The following is a 23,502-nucleotide window of genomic DNA, read 5'->3' as shown; positions in this document are numbered from 1 at the left end:
GCACTTTGAGTAATCAGAAGACTAGAAAGCGCTTTATAAGCTCAAGTCCATTTACCATTTAGACTGGTATCAGACACATATAGCTCAGACATTCACTCACACACACACACACACACACACACACACACACACACACACACATATTGCACACCATCTATTGTTGTTATGTGTTTTTGTGTTTGTGTGCATTTACAAATAAGCAGCCATATACGATGGCGAACAGATAATCAAGAATATTGTGAGATATTTTGTGGATATTCAGAGAGGAGGGGGGAACATTAGTAATTACGTTGTCTAGATAAGTGAGAAAAGATATAATTAGCCTGTGAGTCATAGCATTGTCTAAGTTCTTTTGCTGAACTCTGCTTTGGCAGTTAGGTCGTCACTGCTCTTTCACGTCAAGAAAACATTATGATGACACATAATACCTTACGTTATTCATTTAGGTCCAGTTCAGTTGAATTTGTTTTGACTCCATATACTTTCTCCGGGTGGTAAAACATTTGACCTTCTTCTCATTTCTTAGCTGTTAATGTTTACTACCTTATTTAGTTCCACTGACTTTGAAGCATGTGTGTAGGGATCGTTGTGAATTAAATAAAAAAGCAAATACAGGGTGGCTCTGCACACAACAGTGGGTAATCTCCATCCAAAGTGCTTACTGGATGGTAGAGAAACATCAGAAATCCCCTCCTCAAACCATTTCTGAATTTGGGAAGCCGACTCAGACAGTTTGGACATATTTTCTGTACCTCTGGCTGCCGGTGGTCAGGTGTGTGAATCATCACCGTTTCTGTGTGAAAGACTGTGAACAACTTGTGTAAACATCATTTTAAAGGACTGAATTGTCTTTATGGTACCTACACACACTACTTAAATGCTCCTTTATTTTCCCTGAGACAGGACACAAGGATTTAGTACATTTATTTGACACCATAATGCTACATTTTCATTCATCAGCGGATCACATGCGGGTCAAATTTTGGGGGTGATCGGAACGGATCGCGGATCAACATTGCACCACTAATGATGACTATTAGCAATCGTCATGTTTGAAAACAAATTATTTCTAGCTAGCAGTCCTAAACAACCCCTCTTCTCTGTCAGTAAAAAGCTCTATGAGGCGTCAGATGGGAACTACATCTGCTATTAGACAAGTGGTAGTAGGTGGAAGGTTTCAGGAGACTATTTTGGGGCTTCTGACCCGGCTATTGATCACCGTGGCTAAGCCCTGTCAAGGCCATTTATGAAGTCCCTAGTCAGTGATTACAGGGTCAAGTCCCATTTGCTGTCTGGAGCTTTCTATGTCCCAGCTGGAGCTAATAAACGAAGCTTGCTCTCTCACTTCATCTCCTGCCCTTTGAGCACAAAGAAATAACCTTCAGAAACTAATTTATTCTCCTCTGAAAATCTGCACTCATTTTCCTCAAACATGCACAATCAGGCAGCTGCCGCCTGCTTTACATTTCTCTTCCCACTCCTATTATTCCTAAACTCACTCTAAATGACTTTCTTTCTTTTGCAGAAGTTTCATTTTATACAAATGACAGTGTCCCGAACTAAATCAATTTCGCTTGCTAATTTCTCATCCTCTCCCCTTCTCCCTCGCGCCGCCTCCCCCCCCAGCACAACCAGAGCAGTAAATTGAATTTAAGAGAATCCTTTTGTTGTTAATATTTGACAATGATATTGCCATTTTAAGGTGTGAAAACTCAAGTGAAGAAATAATGTTCCACTTCTGTACTTCTGAGTACCACTGAGGGTTTGTATCAGTTCTTCTGGGATTGAAATTCAGATGAGGGAAGTGGGGAAAAGAATCACATCCTCCGAAAAAAAAAAAAAAAAAAAAAGCAAAGTTAATACCATTCAAGTGGACCGGAATTGAATGCAACTCTCTTCAGCAAACATTATGCACTACAATCCTCTCGAGAAATGGATTGCTTGTATTTTTTTATTGTGTGTGTGCGCGTGTGTTAGTGCGTGTGTGTGTGTGTGTGTGTGTGGGGGGGGGGTTCTTTCTCAGATAAGATGTGTTTTTCTGCCAGAGTTATCTTTGACTCGCTGGCGAGCACTTTATCCCCAACACAGATTTCAAAGGAATATGGTCATTTTTCCTCGAGATTGCAGACACATTAAAAAGTGTTTTTTTTTTTTGCAGTTCAAGAAACATTTCTGTTGAGCCCTCGAGGATGTATGGTTTCAAGTTGGCTTTTGCTTGCTCTTGATTCACTGCAGACTTAACAGTATTACCCATCATAACCATCACAGATGAAAGTGTGGGACCACGGCTTCACTGCATTTTTCTCTCTGTTATTTCCCCAACAGGAAATTGAATGGTTTAGTCGAATGTTTGGTTTTACCGCCCACACTACGGTGACTCTTGTAATTGTGGGACCAAAAAACCCACCAACAACACTTCAAGTTTTAACTGTTCTCCTACAAAACACTGCTTTTGTTTACTCTGTTAACAAAGCTCTAAAACAAACGGCCTCCGAGAAGCATTCAAATTAGGGCCCACCCTGCTTCCATTCTCTTTAATGCTACAAACAGCATTTAGGCATGTTAAAAAGACTTCTGCCTTTTTCTCACACAGGTGTCAAGTGTAATTTATGAATCGGCCCAATGCCGCTCCCAGGTTTTTGCACGTCTAGAAGCGAGATCTGTGGGAAATGCACAAATATGACATAAAAGCAGGAGACAACAAGCTTATGTGAGTGTGTGAAATTGAGAAAGACACACCCACGTGGCACCGGTGAGCTCATCCCTCAGTAAAGTCCTTCTTCTGTTACTCTGGAAATGGAGTATAATTTAACTCGGGGGCCATTTCATTGTTCCCTTTAAGCTTCTTAGCTCTAAAATATTCATATTTCAGTCAAGGGAGGAAGAAATCTGTGACGGCAGCAGACAGAGGCGAGAGAGAGAGAGAGAGAGAGAGAGAAGAAAGACGATAGCGAGCGGGAGAGGTAGAGAAACTGACGGAGTGAGAAAAAGGAGCAATGAAATAAATGAAAGAAACTCGGAGGAGGGGGGAGCGAGAAGAGTGAGCAGAGAACAGAAAAGCAGCGCTTTAACTGATGTTCTCTTATAAACAACTTTCTCCCTGTCTCTCTTTTATTTTCACTCGGAGACATGTGATGGCAGACCCGTCCAACAAGAGACGGAGCTGTTTGTTTTGTCATCCGCCCCGGCTCTCTGGCTGCTGCGGAGGGAAAAAAAGCACAGACACAAAGTGTAGGAAGAGACATAATCATAATTATAATCTGGATGTCACTGAAAACAATTATATACAGATATCTTGTTTTCTTTGCACTGTCTGCTACCACTCTGCAGAAGCCTCATTTTCCATATCCACATTGTGTAAACATACCATATGTGTGCAGGGAAATGAAAAAGAATACAGTAACATTTAAATAAAGATCAGAGTATAACATCTATTGATAAATACAATCCATACAGTGTTGAAAATTACATTTCAAGATACAAAGACAAAATGAAAAAAGGCACAGCACTGCATGAACTGTGCATGATAATACTTCCTCTCTGGATTCATAGCCTCTGAGTGACTCCAATTGGTCAGGTTACAGCATAATGAGGTGCAGAATTTGCCGGCAAAGAAAAATAAATCTTTCAGATAATGACATATTGTCTGACTGAAAAGTTAAATAAACACCAATTACATTCAAAATCAGGACATTTTCATGACACATTTGAATCACAGTTAAACATTTTTTTCAGATAGAAGTAAAAAATACTACACATGATTGGAACATCCTGTAACTTGTTAGTTGGGGATAAGTTTTGGGGCGGCTGTGGCTTAGTGGTAGAGTCGGATGTTAAATCCCCAGCTCCTGCAGCCACATGTCAGATGTAGATGGTAAATGGGCTTGAGCTTGTAGCTTTTCTAGTCTTCTGACTACTCAAAGCACTTTCACATCCTACCCATTCAAATCCATTCACACACTGATGGCAGAGGCTGCTATTTAAAGTGACCATCAGAAGTAACTAATTCCATTCATACATATTCAAACGCTGCTGACCAAGCAGCGACAGCAACAAGGGGTTAATTGTCTTGCCCAAGGACACATCGGACCTGTAGTCTCTAGCCTACCAACTGAGCCACAGCTGTCCAGATGTGTCCTTGGGCTAGACACTTAAACCCATGTCCGCTGCTTGGTCTCTGCAGCGTGTGACTGTGTATGAATGGGATTAGTTAATACTGATGGTCACTTTACATAGCAGCCTCTGCCATCAGTGTGAGAATGGGTAGGTGACATGCGGAGTAAAAGTGCTTTGAGTAGTCAAAAGACTTAAAAAAGTGCTCTACAAGCTCAAGTCCATTTTGCATTTTAAAGAAATTTCAGAAGTCCACCTGACAACAAATTACTGACATATACAATTATGTGAAAATTCAGACACACAATCTCAATATGCAAATCAGTTAATGTGAATAAATGAACAAGTTTTAACATCCTGATTAATACGATAATAATAATAAAAAAACCTCACCTTTACCATATAATGCAAACGAGGATTTAACATGTTTTTTCTGATTTTCTGATTTTCTGATTCCTATAATTAGTAATTATCCCACTTGTCACAGTGCATGCGACTAAGTCCTGGATTGAAAGCGTGCTGTACGTTCCTCTGTGAGGGCACATCTTAGTCTTGGCACTCAGACAGGAAACGTTAATTGAATGGAGCTTTAGCCCTACGTGATCCAGCTGGAAGACGGTTATATAACCACCTCCAAAGCCAAGTGAGAGCTGACATGATTCAAAACAAACTATAGATAGAGCAATGCATTAGTGAGTCACCAGTTCCTGTTAGAGGTAAATAGAAAGTAAACTTTCACAAAACGCACCACAATGGACCTACAGACTCGGGTTTTTTATTAAAAAAAACATTCTCTTACTGCGAGTAGGATTGTGCCAATGTGTAACAAACATGAATCTGTCTTGCCACTCGAGGTGACAGGAGAGGTTATAATAAGGACTCTTATATTCCAGCAGCATTACAAGAAGACAAATAAGGCACACTACTGTGAGCACATATCAGCTGTTGTTGTCCGTTAGGGAATAAGCGGCGATAACAAGAGGATGGAAGATGGTTAACAGGCAGACAGAGAGAGAGGGATGGATGGAGTCAGTCAGTGCAGAGATGTAATATGAGGAGAGCAGTGAACAGTGGTGTATATGTGGGCTGTACAGTATCTAGGCAAGCTGGCCGGCTGCTCCTGCTGTTGCTTGAAAAGAAGAAAAAAAACGGAAAAAAACAAGCTGAATTGATATGCTAATTTGATCGAGAAGGTGTGGGTGGATATGGAGAAGGTTTTAAGCATTGAGAGGGACAGAGAGCGAGAATGACAAGAAAAGAGAGGGAGAGAAAGGGAGAGTGGGAGTGAGAGATGTGATGGAGAGAGGGGAAAGAATGAAATGAAACAAATGGAGGGAGTGGGAAGAGAGGTGAGCACAGCGCGGCTCTGCACTTTGGAGTGTGAGAGTTTACAGTCAATCATCGAGCAGTTGTCAGTCAGCTGTGCTGTGTTAGAGGCTGCAGCTACAAGGTGGCGGTACAGGCTCCACCAACGCCTGTTGGCACACTGGCTGGTTTCATACATTTGTTAATCAGCACGCACAGTTTGTCTTAAAAAAAGAAAATAGTCATGCTGTCTTCAGAATATGACTTAGAACTATTTTATCAATGAGTTAGTTGGCTCCTACTGTCACAGTTTACTCCACAGTTTCTATTATGTAATACAATATTGCTCTTACTTAAAGTAATTGCTCAAATCGTGGAACACAGAAAGATGAGATGTCAGAAGATAAGATAAACACATCAATGCTTCCGCCAGCTGTCTACATCATATAAATAGTAAGTAAAGTAAATCTAAACGCTGCACAAAATGTCTAGAATATTTCAGACAGGCTTCCCCTGAAATTTTCCTCAGTTGCTAGTTCGCACAAGAACATCGAAGCAGGAGTCTATCCCTGTCCGAAGAGAGGGGGTGGGGGTGGGGGAGGGGATCTCAGGGGACACATGATTTTAAAGATTACACGCAAATGTGGGACAAAGCATCAGAGTCCGACAAACATAATGAAGCAGTTTCATGTCCGTGCGGAGTTGCGTCAGTCGTGTGCAGATCATGAGCAGTTCACAGTTCTCATAGGGGTTGATCCCACATAGAACTAGGGCTCGACTAATACGGGATTTGTGGGGCCGATATCAATATCGTTATTGGGGAGAAAACTGATCGTTAGTTCTGACCAGACCTTTGATGACAGCTTTCAATACTATTTGATACACAATCTGATAAGTAACTAAAATAAATCAGCTTATATACCAAGTGTAAGAAACACTGTGAGGAACTGACACTCCAGTTATTTGTATAAAACCTGAATAAGAATTATCTTGTTTTATACTTAAAAGACCATGGCTGCAAATTTGGGTTCCTAAGTATTATAAGAGATAAGATAAGATAAGATGATCCTTTGTTTTCAGTGGGGAAACTCAAGTGTTGCAGCAATATAAAGAACAAGAAGAGCATGCATATAAGTGTAAAAACAATAAGAAAAGATAGGAATAAAAACTAAATACAATGTATTTACAACGATTAACTAGTAAGTATAAAGTAAACTATACACCCATTAAATGCCAAACAAAAAACTATACAGGACATTCAGATCTGTTTTGAACTAAGTGGAAAGTTTAGATTAGATGACGTAATTAAGAAATAGATATAAAAAGGAGCATCTAGCTAGTAATATGACATGACTTACAGTTTTTTAACTTAAGGTGTATGAACTGATTCAGGGAGTCAGTGATGGCTGAAAGTGGTACGAGTTCTGGGTATGGCAGTGTGACAGCCACTGTGGGGAATGAGTGTGTCCATCTCCTTTTCATCGTCCGTACAGTATGCAGTATGCGTGTAAAACAGGATCAAAAAATTAAAAGTCAAATAAATACATAGGAAGTTTTTTTGGTCTAGATGTTACATGTATTTTGTATTTTTGTCACTGAAAGGACTTTGAATTAATAGCTTAGTCGTGTTTAAACAATATGTGTTAGGATTGCTGAGATTGCAGTTGATCATATGATTTAAAGCATCTCATTGTTTTTTTGTCAAAGCCGTTTGGTTCTAAAGGAACTTGTCTAAAATGAGATCTGGTTAAAAAATCTCTGAAATAGAAATCTTATGCATGGTTTACTAGTGAGTAGAGGAGTATCGCAAGAGGATTTGTGACTGCTGACAGTCAGTCCATCAGGGGGTACAAGGACCTGAGGATAATGAAAAGATAATTAAGACAGGCTTTTATGGTGTCCCTGTGATGCCTTCGAATAGATTTGCAAAGAGGAAGTATTCTCACTTGGTTATAAGATGAAGTGAGATTTTAATTTCCTATACAATAAATAGTTTTCTTTATGGAGTGCTTTTGAGCTATTCAGCTTTATTGATGATAAACAAGCCAGCAACATTTATGCAATTATTCTTTGTTTCATGTCATCAAAAATGTCAAATATTTTGTCTTTGTTTCGTAATGTTATGATATTTACCAAGACATTTCAAGTTTTTTAAAGGTCCAATATGTAAGATATCTACTGAATTTAATCTCATTAAGGAAACATGCTATGTTAAAGTGATGGCTTCTCTGTCAACATCGCAGCAGTCAGTATGTCCTCCTTCAAAGTTTTTATGCCGGTGTGTTTTCCGACGACTCCTCCATTGTTGGGTGCATCACTGATGACAACGAGAAGGAGTACAGAGGACTGTTAGAGAGCTTCGTCACATGGTGCGAAAGCAACCACCTGAAGCTCAACATCAGCAAAACAAAGGAGGTGGTAGTGGACTACCGGAAGAAGAAGAGGCCCCCTGCCCCAGTCATCATCCAGGGGGAGGAAGTGGAGAGGGTGGACTGTACAAGTACCTTGGGGTCCACATCAACAATAAACTGGACTGGTCTCACAACTCTGACGCCCTCTTCAGGAAGGGACAGAGCAGGATGTTCTTCCTGAGAAGACTCAGATTGTTCAGTGTCTGCAACAGACTCCTGAAGACCTTCTACCAGTCTGTGGTGGCCAGCACCCTCTTCTTTGCTGTGGTGTGCTGGTGGGGTGGCATCAAGACTGGTGAGGCAAACAGGCTGAACAAGCTGGTGAGGAAGGCCCGCTCTGTAGTGGGTCTTGATCTGGACACTTTGGAGACAGTGGGTGAGAGGAGGATGAAGGACAAAATCTTATCCATCCTGGATAACTCCTCTCACCCCCTACATGGTGAACTGTGGCAGATGGGCAGCTCCTTCAGCTAACGCCTCATCCCCCCCCTCAGGTGCAAAACAGAGCGCTTCAGGCGCTCCTTTGTGCCCACTGCCATAAGACTGTACAACAGCAGCCTATGACAACAATAACAGTCCGTCCTTGACACAAAACTTCACCCCCATAAAACACTACCCACATGACCTGCTTCATTATTATCATTACTAACATTGTATCATTATTATTATTTTTTTTTTTTTTAGCATCAATATATATATATACATACATACTGTACATTCTATATATTTTATTATATTATTATATTAGTCTATATTATATAACATTTCATTATATTACACTATATTGTTCATATTGCACTATATTATATTATATTATACTACATTATATTATATAACTGCACTCTGCATTACTGTGGTACAACACTGCCTCTCTTCTCTGCTGTTTACATTACTTGCTGCTATTTATCATACAGAGTCACTTTAATCATCACTTGTCACTTTATCTTGTCATTCTCTGCAAATACTGTCTCAATTCTCAATTCCCTGCATAGTTAACTTCATCATTCATTTTGTACTTGTATATACCCCCTGTTTTTATTTTTATTTTTCTTATCTATTCTGTTTAATGTGTATTTTTGAGCTTTCTTGTCTGTGCTGCTGCAACGCCCAAATTTCCCCTCTGGGGATCAATAAAGTACTATCTTATCTTATCTTAATGGTCAGTTTTTCTTTTGACCAGAGAAGTAGATGGTTTTACTGCACCCAACACAACCGTTATGCCCCTCCCCTCTCGGTTTGCCAGGCAAACAGCAAACCAACACTAATAAACTCACATGGTAAAAACAGGTTAAATATTGGAGATACTTTTGTAAAATGCAGAGACGACAGCACGCAGAAACATCTCAAGATGCAAAGCTGGCTAAACACTGAAGCTTCCGTGTCCGGGACATAGCAAACTGTGTACACATCGACTCTAGGGAGGAGGGGGTGAGGGGAGTCAGCTCTCTCCAATGTTTTGAATTGGACTGTAGTACCCATTTAAAGCGCTAGCTGTCAAAGTTACATATTGGTCCTTTAATTTCCAAGTTTTATACGTTGGAAAGTAGTTAGATTTAACAAATAATCATCTGTCCCATGCATAACTGAGAGATTATTTGTGGACACATAGGTGCTAAGCTATTGCATTAGTAAATAACACAACACCAAAATAGTTTACTATTACTACACTACTTTCATTCATTTTGACTAAGTCCAGAAACATGTCCTGATCAAAATGAAACACATGTAAGCAGATTTATGTTGTGCTGTACTATCTGTTTCTGTCATCACTCAAATCTTCTCTGTCCTCCTTTTTTAGAAACAGCCAGGACCAGACGAAACTCTACGGACTGTTGCTATCCAGGAGAGGAGGCTCCATGTCGGGGTCCACAATGGCTGGTGTTTCCTTGAAAAGCCCCAAGTGGTGGTGCTGGAGCTCCTATCCTCAGGCACCAGGAGCCGAGCAGACAGCACCTCCAAACAGAGCACCCTGATCAAGGACAGGTTAGTAGAGGAAACACGTGTTTCTCTGTTGTGATGCTGACCGCCGTGCTTCCCACAGAAAGAGATTATTTTAAGGTGGCTGCTGACTGCAGTATTCATTAGGTTAAAGAGGTAAATAGAGTAACAGAAGCCCTAAGCAGACTTACATTCATACATTTTATTTTACTCCATTTTACCATGATAACAAGTAAATTTGGGTTATTTTCTCAAGAGCTCCACTTATTTATCTCCCTATTTTGGGAAAACAACGCAGGTTTGCCCATGATAACAAGTTCATCTCTCAAGATCTCAGAAGAAAACAAGATTATTCCGAGATGAGGAGAATCACAAAGGATCAAAAGCTACTCGTTATCAGGGAAAATTGGATTTCAGTAAAATGTTTTGGATGAGGTCTCCTTAGGGCTTTTGTAGGGACTAACTGTAAAGTTGGGCATTTTCATGTAAGATCCAGGGGGATTGATGTGCTCGTGGACCCAGCCTTATGTGAAAGTTCAGAGTAACTGCAGTTGTTTGGATTTCAGCATTGGCTTCATCTTTCAGCCCCAGAGGGCGATGCTGTCACAGACAGTTGAGTAAAGAAAAAAAAAAAAAAAAGAACACCTCTTTGCCTTTAATGATGTTGGTTAACAAAAAACAACAACATTTTAATTATTATATTTAATAATTCATAATATGCAGTCAGTGTTGAGTAAGCTACTAGTAAAATGTAGTGAGCAAAGCTACTAATTACTCCACATAAAATTAAGCTTCACAACACCAAAGCTACCACTATAGGAGAGATGTAGCAAGCTAAGCTACTACAACATAACAGCAGGGATGTCAGACATGTTGTTGTGGGCATCAAGGATTAGACTACGATGTCATATGGAAGTAGGTTGTCTGCTTCCTATACATGCCTGCGTATGGCTGGCGTCTTCTACTCATCCTTAACAGTTTGATTTCAGAATGTGAAAGAGTGCTCTGCTGCGCTCTTTCATTGACCAATCGTGGATTTTTGGTTGGGAAATGTAGCTTTCCTGGACGCTACCGCACTACTAGAATAATAAAACAGCTAAACTATTTCATTCAGAAAACAGTGTTGCTACCACAAAGCTACTAAAAAATGTAGTTAAACTCCTAATAGTAATTGTAGTGGTGTTACTGCCCCACACTGTATATATGTTCTGCATGTGACTCTGTTGGTAGTCAATTGACCAAAGTCAAAGAAAAATATTGTGTCTTTTTTATGGCCTTCCTTATATGTCCCAACCATAACAGCAGGCTCATAATTTAAACAGTATTCCATGCCATACAGGCTTCCACACTCATAAAACAGCTTTGAAATACATTCGATTGCTTGGAAGAACTTTATGTCCAATCACGGAGATATGGCTCCTGCTGCCTCTGCCCCTGGGTTTTATTGAGACACCATGACTCTGAATGCAAGCCTTGTCAAAATGGATCTGCTGTTATAAGGACACTAGAGTGTGTCTTGTATCAGCAGTAAAACATTTGTATTAAATGGTTTCAGCAAGTCATAAGCAACAAAGCCACGGTGATACACTACAACGGCAAGACTCTGACCCCAGGTGATGCACATGACATAGTGATCCTTCATCTAATTTAATGTAAAACATAAAGTTAACATTTATAAGAACCACATCGCAAAGACACACTCTTTTGTAAACTCAGTATTTCTACAAATGTAGGACCTCAGATTCATGATCAGGACTGATGCAATTCACTAATATCACTGCTGTAAGAAACATTGTGATGTTGTAATCAATAGGCTTTATCCTCGAGGGGCCCCATATAACCCATTGCACCGGCAGGCACTGTATTACTAACGTAAATGTTTTGAGTGAGTGAACCTTTGACCAGCACAAGTGAACAACTGCCGGCGGTTTCAGTTAATGAGTTGTCAGGATGCATCAGTGAGCCATTGAGCAGAGCTGTTTTGGATAAATAAACAAGGTTTTTGTGTCTATTTCTGTGACAGTTTGCAAGTGTGTCATGCCTGTAATGTGAACATTTTGCCCCTGCGAGCGATGAAGAGAAGATATGCAAATCCTGCAATGACAGATCCACACAACCACCTTTCTCTTGACGGATAAAATGCAAATACTGCAAAACTACTATACTCCAAAATATCACAAAAAAAAACATAATGGAAGAGCTGTGATAGAAGATGTGTTCTTTAAGTTCATATAGTTTTACTATCATTTATAATAAATTAAGGAAAATCCCTGAGTATTAAAAAAAAAAGTGTCATTCCCCTTTCCTTTATTGTAGTGTCATGAATTTGTTTCTGGGAATTTAGATTTTTGGAAAAAGAAAAAATTACCCATGGCTTTAAACAAGAGGCGCTGTTTGTCAATTGGCAAAGCAGGCAACTGCTTGGGGCCCCAGGCTAGTAGGGGGCCCTCAACGGCCGACAAGCTTCAAACCACAGTGGTGGCTCGAACTGGGAACATTTAGCAAAGACAGAATGAAAGCTCCCTAAGGGGCCCCATCTGACAGCACTCCCTCCCTGCTAAGCATATAGCATGCATTTTTGCTTTGAAAATCAAAGTTTGTCAATGAAAGTCACCGAAGGAAAATGAAGAGGAATTACCCGTCTGGGAGTGAAAGATGAGTAAGCATTGGGACACTGGCAGACATATTGGTGATGAATGCTGGGAGGAGGGGCCCCCAATGAATTTTTGCCTAGGGCCCTAACAGACTCTAAGATCGCCACTGCTATAAACTCTGAGTCCATCATGTCAGTTTCATGCACTGCAGCTCTGTGGAATTAGGATTTTCCCTTTCATTTCTCCTATATTTAGTCCATATTATGTCCACTGTGAGGGTGATGACGGTGTTGTGTGCAAAACACCCAACTGATTAAAGGCATAATGGTGTGCAAACACATGCTGTCAGTTGCCATCAATACCAGAAGCCACTGATTACACTGGATGTTTTATTCTATCCTTCCACAACGGTCTGTCAGTGTAAGGTTGTTTATGTAAGCTGTGGCCCTCTCTATGATTAGGGGGATATTTTTTTTAAATGTTTGCTGTCATAATGATGGATAGAACTACTGAGTAAAAGTAATAGGCTGACTGTTAAATAAAGTCGTAAATGCCAAAATGTATGTAGGTTAACTTAACAGATGAAGCACAGACAGTGAAAGATGAACGTCCCCTTCTTCAGTGATTCTGAATTTCAATGCATTATGTGTGTTGCTTTAATTGAAACATTAGCGGATTCGGTGATTAATTGGATAATTACATGGGCTTTCTTAAAGGCATGAAAAAATGGGATAAAAGATGCAAATGCATAATCAACACCATCACATGCTGAGCCACTGTATGGTCCAATTACTGCATAATATGTACAACAATTATCGTCTATAATCAAACAGTGCCAAAAAAGTCCTTTTGTGTTTTCTTTGAGACAGAAAGTCCTTTCTTTAGTATTGTAAGTATGATGATGTCCTATAATTATGATGTTTACTGCTTCTTTGGGGGCTCTAAGTGAAAGCTGACAGTCTGTCTTGCTTGTGTTGTGCCTGGTGCTTCCAGACAGCAGAGAAAGAGAGAAAAGAAAAAGTATCTGAAGTGCTCGCCTGTTCTATCCTCCAGAGAGTCCATGAAGCGGAAAAAAGAAAAGGCGCTCGGCCCCACCTCGTGACACACCAGCACTCCACAGTATGCTCCTGCCTATGGTGTATGCAAACTGTGAATGACGAATACCAAGAGTGCTGTTCACACAGGAGGCCTATGCTTGCCAGGGAAAATTGAGCAAGCATGTGTAAATCCTCTAGCACATTGATTTATTTTCCTAAAAATCAAAACATTAGACTGTATTTAAAGAAACAAGGGGGACTGCATTTATTGAGGCGGAGCAATTTTCTTCAGTAATGACTTTAAAGCACATAAGTAACATTTAATCTTTATGTGGGTGCCATCATTGCTTACTTCTCTCTCTCTCTCTCTCTCTCTCTCTCTCTCTCTATTAACACACTCATCACACCTTCTCTTCCTGAGTGTCTCTTTGCTCTCTCCTCAGCTCATCAACTCTCTCTCAGACGCTCGGTCTTCGCAGCAGCTTGGAGCTCAGGCTGGCCAATCACCATGCTTTGGCAATCGTCTTCCAGCTGGAGTATGTCTTCTCTGCTCCAATTGGCCCTGAGACGATGGTAGGAGAAATGCACAAACCGTTTTATATGTATATCATACAAGTCCAAACCTTACCTAATTTCAACCAGAAACCAAAATCAACCTCTTGATGAAATGAGTACAAACTCGACAGACCTCTCCTCATAGTCTGACGCTCTCAAACAGGTCTTTACAATATGAGATGTAGAAAAACATTTGAGCATTTTCACACAAAAACCCTAGTGTCCTCTATTTATCCAGCCTCACCACCTCTTGTCCTTTGAGTATCACTTCATCCATCTCCAGCTAACCCAAGGGAAATAACTGAAGGCATCCTTGGGCACAAGTTCCATGTAAACAAACAAGACAGAAAGAGGTATGGAGAGGAGGATAGTCATGGAGAGGACAAATACAGTCATGGTGATTTTCCTGAGCTGGCAGCTTGCTTCTTATCTTTACTTTTAATTAGGAGTATAACAATCCATTGATCGGTATCGTTCCACGGATTGTTTGAACAAAGATCCGATCAAATCGTTGGGAAGTCAGATCATTGATCTACTGCAACTACCCGGCCTGATCTCAATCTCCAATCCAACTGCAAATTTCCACATACTCGCCATGGTTTTGCTCCATTGGACAGCGCGCCTGCCCCACTGGGTCCGTTTCTGGAGCGTTAGCGCAGCAATGAGCAGCTGTACACACATCAGGGGAGAACTACAAGATCAGGCGGGATTAAAGAGAAAAACGTGGAATCAACATGTTGCTTTGTGTCTTTGAGAATGATTTGCTGTTCATTCGGTGCCTGTTTTGACGTAATGTAGGGAAAGTGATGGAAAATACGATCGTGGGTCCGTATATTGTATTTTATTTTGACATTCACCACACACTGTGTGCGTTGTCTTGGCTGACTTCCTGTCTGGGTCATTCTATTTTGTCCAGCTTGACGCCTGCTTGCAGCGTGCTCCGTTGAAAATATACTTGCAGCGTACTGAAACATAGCACGGAGCACACAGACTGTGGAAATAAGCAGTAACGACCAATAATACGAAGTGAATATCTGACTGAAAATCAGTAACAACATTCAGACATGATTTGAATAACCACAAAGGTAATCAACTATTATACATATTGTCACTTCAACTGATTTGTGTTTTCCCAATCACCTCCATGCTTGCTATGATTACACTATTGGGGGGCTGGACGATCACGTTCTTCATGCCACAAAGTTCGCAATGAACTCTGGGTACTGAAGGATGACCAGCTGGGATAGTGGAATCACAAGTGAAACTTTTCAAAACAAGAGCTGTGTAGTTTTGGTAACTTTATAAAATGTACTGCTGATGAAGAGTGTCAAAGGAGTAGAAAAATACAGGCAGAGAGTGGCAGGGGGAGGAGGTGCTCATGACAGCGAGGTCTGGATGAAAGTGATCTAAGCAGGTCAGCAGCTCTCTCTCTCTTTCTCGCATAATGAAGTCACTCTGTGGCAGTCAAACTTTCGTCCCAACCCGTTGATGCTCCAATATGTCAAAATAAAACTTCATAGAGGCTTTGCATATAATTCCTTTATACAACTAGAGAATGTATGAAGGGCTGATATTTAAATAAAGTTATTACTCCAAGAAAGTAATTGAATTCATTTTCTTCCACATAAAACATCAGTGTTGCAGTCTTAAAAAAAGTAATGAAGTATTTTAACCCAGCATTACCGTTACTGTATACCAGCTTCAGCCCTCTGTTTTTACTTGTGTTTGCTGGACAATTGCAATTCTTTTTGGAGTATAACGGCCACCTGTGGATCAGTGGAATAGGGTGAAACATTTTTCATGACTTTTTATTGCTTTACCAGCAGGAGTGTTTGTGTGTGGGTGGGTGCAGACCCTTGTGTATGTGCAAGAGATAAACAAAACAAATCCTCAGAGGTACTAGAGGTCAATAACTCCACAGGGAATATCTTAAGTGTCAGGTGTTTCAGCGTATCACTCTCAGCTTTGTTGGTGGTTGTTGCTTGTGGTATCCTTACTTTTTCAAATAAGGTCAGATCGTGGTGGCACTTAGCTCAAGTGAAAAAAACAAAATGTTGCCTACCTGATGGTTGGGATAATTGAGATTATATTTACAGCCTATAGAAATCGCTTACATTGTTCCTTAGAAAAACAAACTGTGTCAGTCACCTACAATTCTGCTTAAGCACAGTACAACTTTGCAGAGTTTGAGAGCGCCCTAAGTTAATATTAGAATGTTTATATTGCCACCATGATCCCCATGAACTCACACATGTCCACATAAGACTCAACTCAAACTAGAGCCTTATTTATTAAGTGGTAATACCATGTATGCTAGCCAATAAGTTAAAATAATTAGCACAACATAAACAAATGTTCATGTCTATAATTATTAACATTGAGGAACACAGACATGCTCTTTATTAAAAACATTGTTTTTTGTTTTGTTTTAGTCAGTAAAAGGAATTTATGTTCAATACACAGTACGGGAATGGTGTCTTCATTTGAGTTTTAATTGGGGTCTATGCACATAAATGAAATGAACAACGACAGTTTCTCTTCACTTGGCAGTTCTCTGCTTTAGTTGACAGTGATCAGTATGTTAAGCTGCTTGTGATTTAAAAGAGATCAACCCATCATGTTGAGTTCTGTGTAAAGGCAGATATATGGCATATATATATATATATATATATATATATGATGGAATAGTGAACAATTATTGTTGATTGGTGCATATATTTTTCGTTGGGGAGACCATGTCAGTCATGATCTGCTAGATTAACATTTATTTTTAAATCAAATGCATTTTTGAACAAAACTTTGTTTTCTGGAAGCTAATAACCCGAGACATTTTCAATAGATTTCTTTGTGATAGCATACATGGATTTTTGGAGGCATGTCAAATGTTTCGCTACATATTCAAATTTCAACACACACTGTCTGCAGCTTCTGTCCATAAAACTTGTCCAACTCACCAACACTGTTGCCGTCATGTCCCTCTATGTCTGTATGAAATGCATTGACCAGTAGCTGGCACCTGTTACTGGCCGACACAGTCAACACAGCCTCAGGGAAGTCATTTCTAAATTGGAGCCGCGCCACTTAACAACCACTCATGGCATAGAAAACCTCAGAAAGACTGGGGTAATTATGTGTGTGGGTGAGCCTTCAACACTTAATGCATGCTGAGGCCTGGCTCTCATTGTGTTTCTATGTGTTGTACAAGCAGAGGTCAACAGATCACTATTTAAAAGCAGGAGGAAAAACATCCACTGGAGCACTGTGGAACATTTGCATTTATATTTGAATTAACCCAATTATAACCAGAGATGATAATGATTGTTCAACAGACTCCCTACTGAAGAGGGGAGTAGCTCACTAGCTTCCATATCTTTCTTTGATCAGTTTGTCCAACAAAATCTGAAATTTCCAAAACATATTTTTATGAGGATAAAACTTTAAATACCCTAAAAGGAACAGGATCACACAATGTGTTGTCTAACAAAAAATCTGAATTCTAGACTTACTGACTGTTCTAGCAGCTGCCTTTGGTGATGGAAAAAAGGAGATGGTTGTCATCGTGTTGAAGGAAGTCAAAAGACTAAAGAAGTACATTCACTTGAGTTGGTACTATACAAGTCACTTATAGAGCTTCCACACTTTAAGAACTCCGAAAAAACTCCTGATATTTGCTGGAGCAGCTTTATGTGTGAACGCAAAACAGACACATCGAGCGGACACATTTATATACTGTGACTTCTGCAGGGTGCATAGCGTGTAAGCAAGCCCCTGCTACTATCTCCGTGCACATAATTAAACAGCTTCATTACGTTTTTCATTTTGTTGTTCTCCGCTATTTTGTTGGTAGTGTCATTCTGTTGAACTACACAAAGCATTGATATAAAGGGCAAATATTCTCATTACAGCGTCATTAGCGGACTCTGTTGCTTCTTCTTCTACTTCCGCGTCTTTTTTTTACGTCATGTCTTACCTTAGGAGACCCCCTGCCCCCCCTCCTACCTGACAGGGATAGTCTCCCTCTGTGAGGTGCATATTTGAACAGGAGAATATCCGGAGCAGTCCTCCTGAAATTATCTGACTGCATATGTGCAAGCGGCACATTTTATGTTCTGTGTGTTTTGGGTATGTAACTCCTTCCATAACGATATCAGCTTTGCTTAAACAGCATGTATCTTAATCTCTGGGACAGATTGCAATGAAATTTATTGCCATCATTCACGCTTGGAATGAGCTAAACTTCCTTTACATTTAATGAAAAAAGTTCATTCGAAGAGATCATCTCAAAATAGCTTGAAAAAAAAACTGCTGTGTGGAGGAGAAAAATAAGATTTCCTACCACACTCTACTCCACCACCTTCGCCTTTCTTGACATGAATGTTTGATGATGTGAGAGATGTTTAGCAGGTGGAGAGTCATTTCTGTCTTAGAGTGGAGTGTGAGTGTGTGTTTGTGTGTGCTGAATTAAAACGTTAATGTAGAGCCAGATCTGTTTTGGGGTTTTTAACTGATAAAGGGTGGACATATATTTTCTTCTAAAGACAGCAGCAGCCGTGACACCGTACATTTCACCCAAACTTTCCACTGCGCCTTGTAAAAAAAAGCCCAGACATAATCAGATGTCTGCTAAAAAACATGTGCTCTGTACTCTCTACGAGGGGACACTTTGCATGTCCCTCACAGCTATCAGAGATGTGAGGCTTTTGAGGTGTTAAGGCTGTTTTGAGCCGAGGTGAGTGTTCAGAGCAAGCAGCTGTCCACTGTCAATGGCACTTAATGCCACTTGTGAAACCACAGATGTGAAGGTTTCAGGCTGATTACGGCTCTTTTAAGGCCCTTGGGCAGCTTACTTAAATCGGCAAAAAAAAAAAAATCTATCAGGTAGCTTTGAATGGGATATGGACTTATGGCAGTTTGATTTCATTTGTAGTCTCAGAAATGCCCCAGAGGCCAGTCCTTTGACCTGGGTACAGTCCCTGAGGACATTCTGTCCAATAACAAAACATGTCTGTTCTGTGATTATGGCTATTGATTGCCATGTCTCTATATCCTCACCTTATGTTGTTGCTGCTGGATTCTTATATGTGGATATGAGGTAGTGAAGATAAAATCACACTATTGATTCTAATGCAGGACATTACGTATTACTGCAGCAGGGGGAAAAAGCCAGACGAAGACGCAGTATATTTTCAGTCTAGTAAAGGAAAACTTCATCACAATTCTTAATGGCAATCATGTGTTAAGATACAACAAATAGAAAGGAGTGAAATATGGGACATTATACAATTAAATTGAATTAAAGGACATATTAATGAAGATGGTATATGTCTCTTAACATATGTGAAATGAATAGACTGGTTTGCTGAACAAAAGGAAATATGCATTTATGTCTGTCTGTAGTTATGGGGTTTAAAAATGTATAGTGTATTACATTGAAGTAGCAGTGGAATATGCTTTAATGGATGGATTATTATCTGGTGGTTGGATCATATCTGGTGATAGCATGCTTAGCAAGTCTGTCCAGATCTTCCTCTTCACAGTCAAAATTGTCCAGCTCTTGAGAATTTCCAAGGCTTCAATGTGATATACACTATAATACATTCAGCAAGACTTTAGTCTACTTCACGTTCCCGCTATGCTTGAATGCATGGGGGACAGAAAACCAAGAAAGGCATGGACATGCTGACTTTAATATTGACAGCTTTACATTTGGATGCACTGCTGATTCGTCTGCAGCGGTCACAGTTTGATGAAGCCAACAGAACCACATCATCTACAAAAAGGAGAGATGCAATGCTGTGATCTATAATCCAGACACTTTGGGGGATTTTTGCCTCTGTGAGGTCTTCCCCTTGGATCTTCAAACTCTGTTCGTTCAAAGAAGTATCCCAAGTCCAGGTCAGCCATTTTGTTTTTCACTGCTGAAAATACCCCAAGAAGTTTCCCAGCCTGGATCGTTAACAGTTTCCTAAAGTTTCTTTTAGGCCAATCGAAACATCTTTTTCATTGCCTCACAAAAGGCATGACACCTTCATTTACTGATGATGTCCACAAGAGGGTTCTTGGGTTGTTGCTGTTATGACAGGTAATGGTGACCCCTTGGCTATAACTCAGAGAAAGCAATTCCATATTATGTACTATATATGCTTTTCCAGCAGTTTTCAATTTGACGCTCTCTAGCCCAACCTTACAGCTGACTACGCAGGCTTTACATGTGACTATGGATTTGCCAATAACTGAAATTTCTTTATCAGTGGATGTGTCATTTAGTGGGGACATTTAAAAAAAACAAAAAAAACAATTAAAAATGTGTTGGTGGGTTAGCATTTATTAAAGTTAAACCGTTGACACATGACTGTTGTTGGGTTCAAGGATTGCAATACAGCGGATTGCGCTCCAACCCCTTTTGATTTTACATAGATCCCTTCCCCACTTAATCACTAATGGATGATGCTACTCAGAATCCTGAAGGTAAAACACTTTCTGTTGCAATTTTATACATAATCTGTCAAGAGAGATGAACAAAACACTAATCAATTTTAGATTAGGCAGGTTGCTCCTCCCCGTCCCCTCTTTGGGGTTTCTTCATCATATACTACGTTGACAATGAATTCCTCTAGAAGACAAAAAATATGAACGAAGTGATGCCATAGTTAGCAAATTCAGCACTCCACCAAGGCTCCCTGTATATTTTCCGAGCCCTTTTGATCTGGTTCAGCCAAGAGACTCTCAGGACAAGCTTCCCACTCAGGTCTGGCTCCAAGGAGGAAGCCTTGCTTTCCTTATTCCAGGAGAGTTTCTGCTCTTCCTTTTAGCCAATTCAACTAGAAAGAACAATAAGAAAGACATTGATATATTGATTAAATTGGAATAACTGACAGGTAAAACACCTGAACTTTTGTCTTAACATGTTGAGTTTTTAGGGTATGAGGGTGGCGTGAGTGAAGCGATAAATAACAATATGAGTTTTAATGTAAGTGTTGAAAAGGCATGCGGTTTAATATTATGTGTACAAAGTGATTGAAGTTAAAGCCCTGACAGGAACTGTGTGATGAATTGTACTTAGCATTTAGTAGATACGTATAAAATATAGAATATAAAAATAAAACAGTGATAATTAAATTCATTTTGTATAAAATATGATTATGATATATTCAATTGTATTGGGATGTATGACATATATGTAGTGAAATAATAAGAATTCTACATAATAATCTTTGAGGAGTCAGTAATACAAACGGCTCTGTTATGCAGTCCAATGGCAGATACAACAAAGGCCTGACATTCTGTCTTATTGTGTGTGTGAAGTGACAAACATACTATGATTCTGTCATTGTGACTTCCCTGTAATGGGGTACTGAAGCTGTTTTCTGTTGTTTCCAACCTTGCCCTGCCTCCGTCATCGTCACTAGATGGTGCTGTGTAGTGCAACTTGAGCGAGTGTGCTCTGTCATGAGGCTGTGCTTGAATAAGAAGGAAGACAGAAACATGCAATGTTACTGTTATTCTTTTCCTCTGATTAAATAGAATTATGTCTTTTGATGTATTCTAAGGGCGCTAAGGTGGGCGAATTGAGTAAAACATTTTGTTGAAATCCCTTCTCTCCTAAAACAGAACTGCTGCAATTCAGAGGCAATCGCTCTGAGCTCCGAGACTGCCTGTCTCATCCTTGTTGTGTTGAAAAAAAAAGCCAGTGCCTGTCACTGCGTGAACGAGAATGGCCTCCTTTTACAGAATTCAACCCAATGCCTTTTGGTTATGAAGAAAGAAAATCATACTGTGGCGTCATTTGTTCTCTTTGGTATTTTTGATTTTGGTTATGATTGGGTGGCTCTTTTTCTCTTGTCTCTCTGTGTAACATTCTGGGTCTCTCTTTGAGCAGCTTCTTTCATGCTAGCAGCAGTCAGAGGGATGGAGATAACAATTTAAATTAAGGAGGCAGGGGAGACGAGAGGAACTGTGAATTTGTCTTATATTGTGTTCTCAGAGGGTGTCTGGGGTCACTTAACTTCAAATGTTCAACTTTTCCTCAATCCAATACATTATGTCCACTTCCTCTCACTTTCCTTAACTTAGTTATTTTTTCTATTTACTTCATTAAAGGAGATACCCCAGACACTGTAGATAATAACAAAGGTTTGTTGAGAGTTGCAGTTAGTCGCCTTTGCTTTGCTCAGTGATTTTGATACCCTGAAATATTGAGACAATGGCAGACTTAACCATACAGTATGAAACTTTTGTCTCTTCCTGTGACTGGCAGTTTATACACAAACACTGTAGACATATGCTCATTATGTACGCCTACAGGTTCAGAAATAGATACAAAGAGGAAGCGATATTACCACAGTTTGATGAAAAAACATTGATATTTAAGAAGAGTAAAATTGGAATGCTTCTTTTTCACTCTCACAATATTTCCCTTCTCCACCATTATCCCATTTGCTGAGTTCCACTCCATGGCTGGAGTCCCTGCATTCCCTGCAAATTACTGCAATTACTGCAACCGCTTGTAAATTTACAATATACAATGTTTTGATGTGAAACATGCTTTATAATCAGATAATTAGGCACACTATCATAGTTTGACTTACACAATGTTGCACACAGGAATAGTTTAGCTTCTCCTCAAGTCTACTGTAATAAATTCTGCTTGGTAAATCGCCATGCTGTTTAGGGCCCGACTGATATGTTGTTTTTTTGGGGGGCCAATACCGATATCGATATTGGGGAGAGAAAAATCTGAAACTGATAAATCAGCCAATGTCTTTCTTAGCTCTATGTTCAGTCTGTTGAAATAGATAGATATAGATATACACATTTATGGAGTTGTTCCCTCAAATGCAGTTATCAAACACTTGTGGAGATAGAGAAGATATGCACATCTGCGATAAAATTAGCCGATACCAATAGTCACTTAATATGCTAATATCGGCCGATGCATGGTCATGCAAACGCTGCAGCCATTGCATAAATTAAACAACAATTGATTCAGAAAAAGCAGCTAAAATGGATGTGTTAAAGACAGAGTTGCACAGCAGAGATAAAACTGTTCAACTGACAGAGCTCTGGGGTAAGTCGGACATACAATTTTTTTTTTATGAAAGTCGAGAGTGATGGAAGTGCAACACCGTATTCTGTTTGTAAAACATGTAACTTCATTGTCAAATACACCAGTTACTCTGGGATGAGTGTCCTCAAGAGACACACTTGAAATGGAGTGCAGTAATAATCTTTAACAAAATAATAAACAGGAGTGGGATAGGGTTGGGTTATTGCACTGGGATTGGGATTGGATGGGAGTCAGAGTTCATCTTTCTTGATCAGTGACGTGGATCAGCGCCGTCTTTCCAATATCTGAAACGTAAATTACGTCAATATTGATCCCATCTCGAGTTATTTACCACCTATGTGTATATACTCTATAAATGTGAGGTGCATTTGTAAACAGGCAAGTCAGGAAGATTTGAGGGGCAGCCTGTCCTGAGATTTTCTAGAAATGTTCAGAAGTGCATGTGTGAAAAAGGCTATGGAGTCCAATGGCAGTTTAGTTAG

The 23,502-nt window shown here is 39.8% G+C and overlaps 1 protein-coding gene across 2 annotated transcripts in view; it reads left to right on the top strand.

Moving 5' to 3' along the window:
* The window catches only part of nphp4 (nephronophthisis 4), a 200,754-nt gene that overhangs the window by 65,475 nt on the left and 111,777 nt on the right, over positions 1-23,502 (top strand). For both annotated transcript variants that reach the window (XM_061057571.1, XM_061057569.1), the window contains exons 7-8: positions 9,628-9,812; positions 13,842-13,971. In XM_061057571.1, the coding sequence (XP_060913554.1) occupies positions 9,628-9,812; positions 13,842-13,971 (315 nt within the window). The remainder of the gene's footprint in view (positions 1-9,627; positions 9,813-13,841; positions 13,972-23,502) is intronic.

Source organism: Labrus mixtus, chromosome 15 (genome assembly GCF_963584025.1).
Source record: "Labrus mixtus chromosome 15, fLabMix1.1, whole genome shotgun sequence".
Taxonomy (NCBI): domain Eukaryota; kingdom Metazoa; phylum Chordata; class Actinopteri; order Labriformes; family Labridae; genus Labrus; species Labrus mixtus.
Note: the sequence above shows the minus strand (reverse complement) of the source record. Positions and strands in the feature narration are given on the sequence as shown.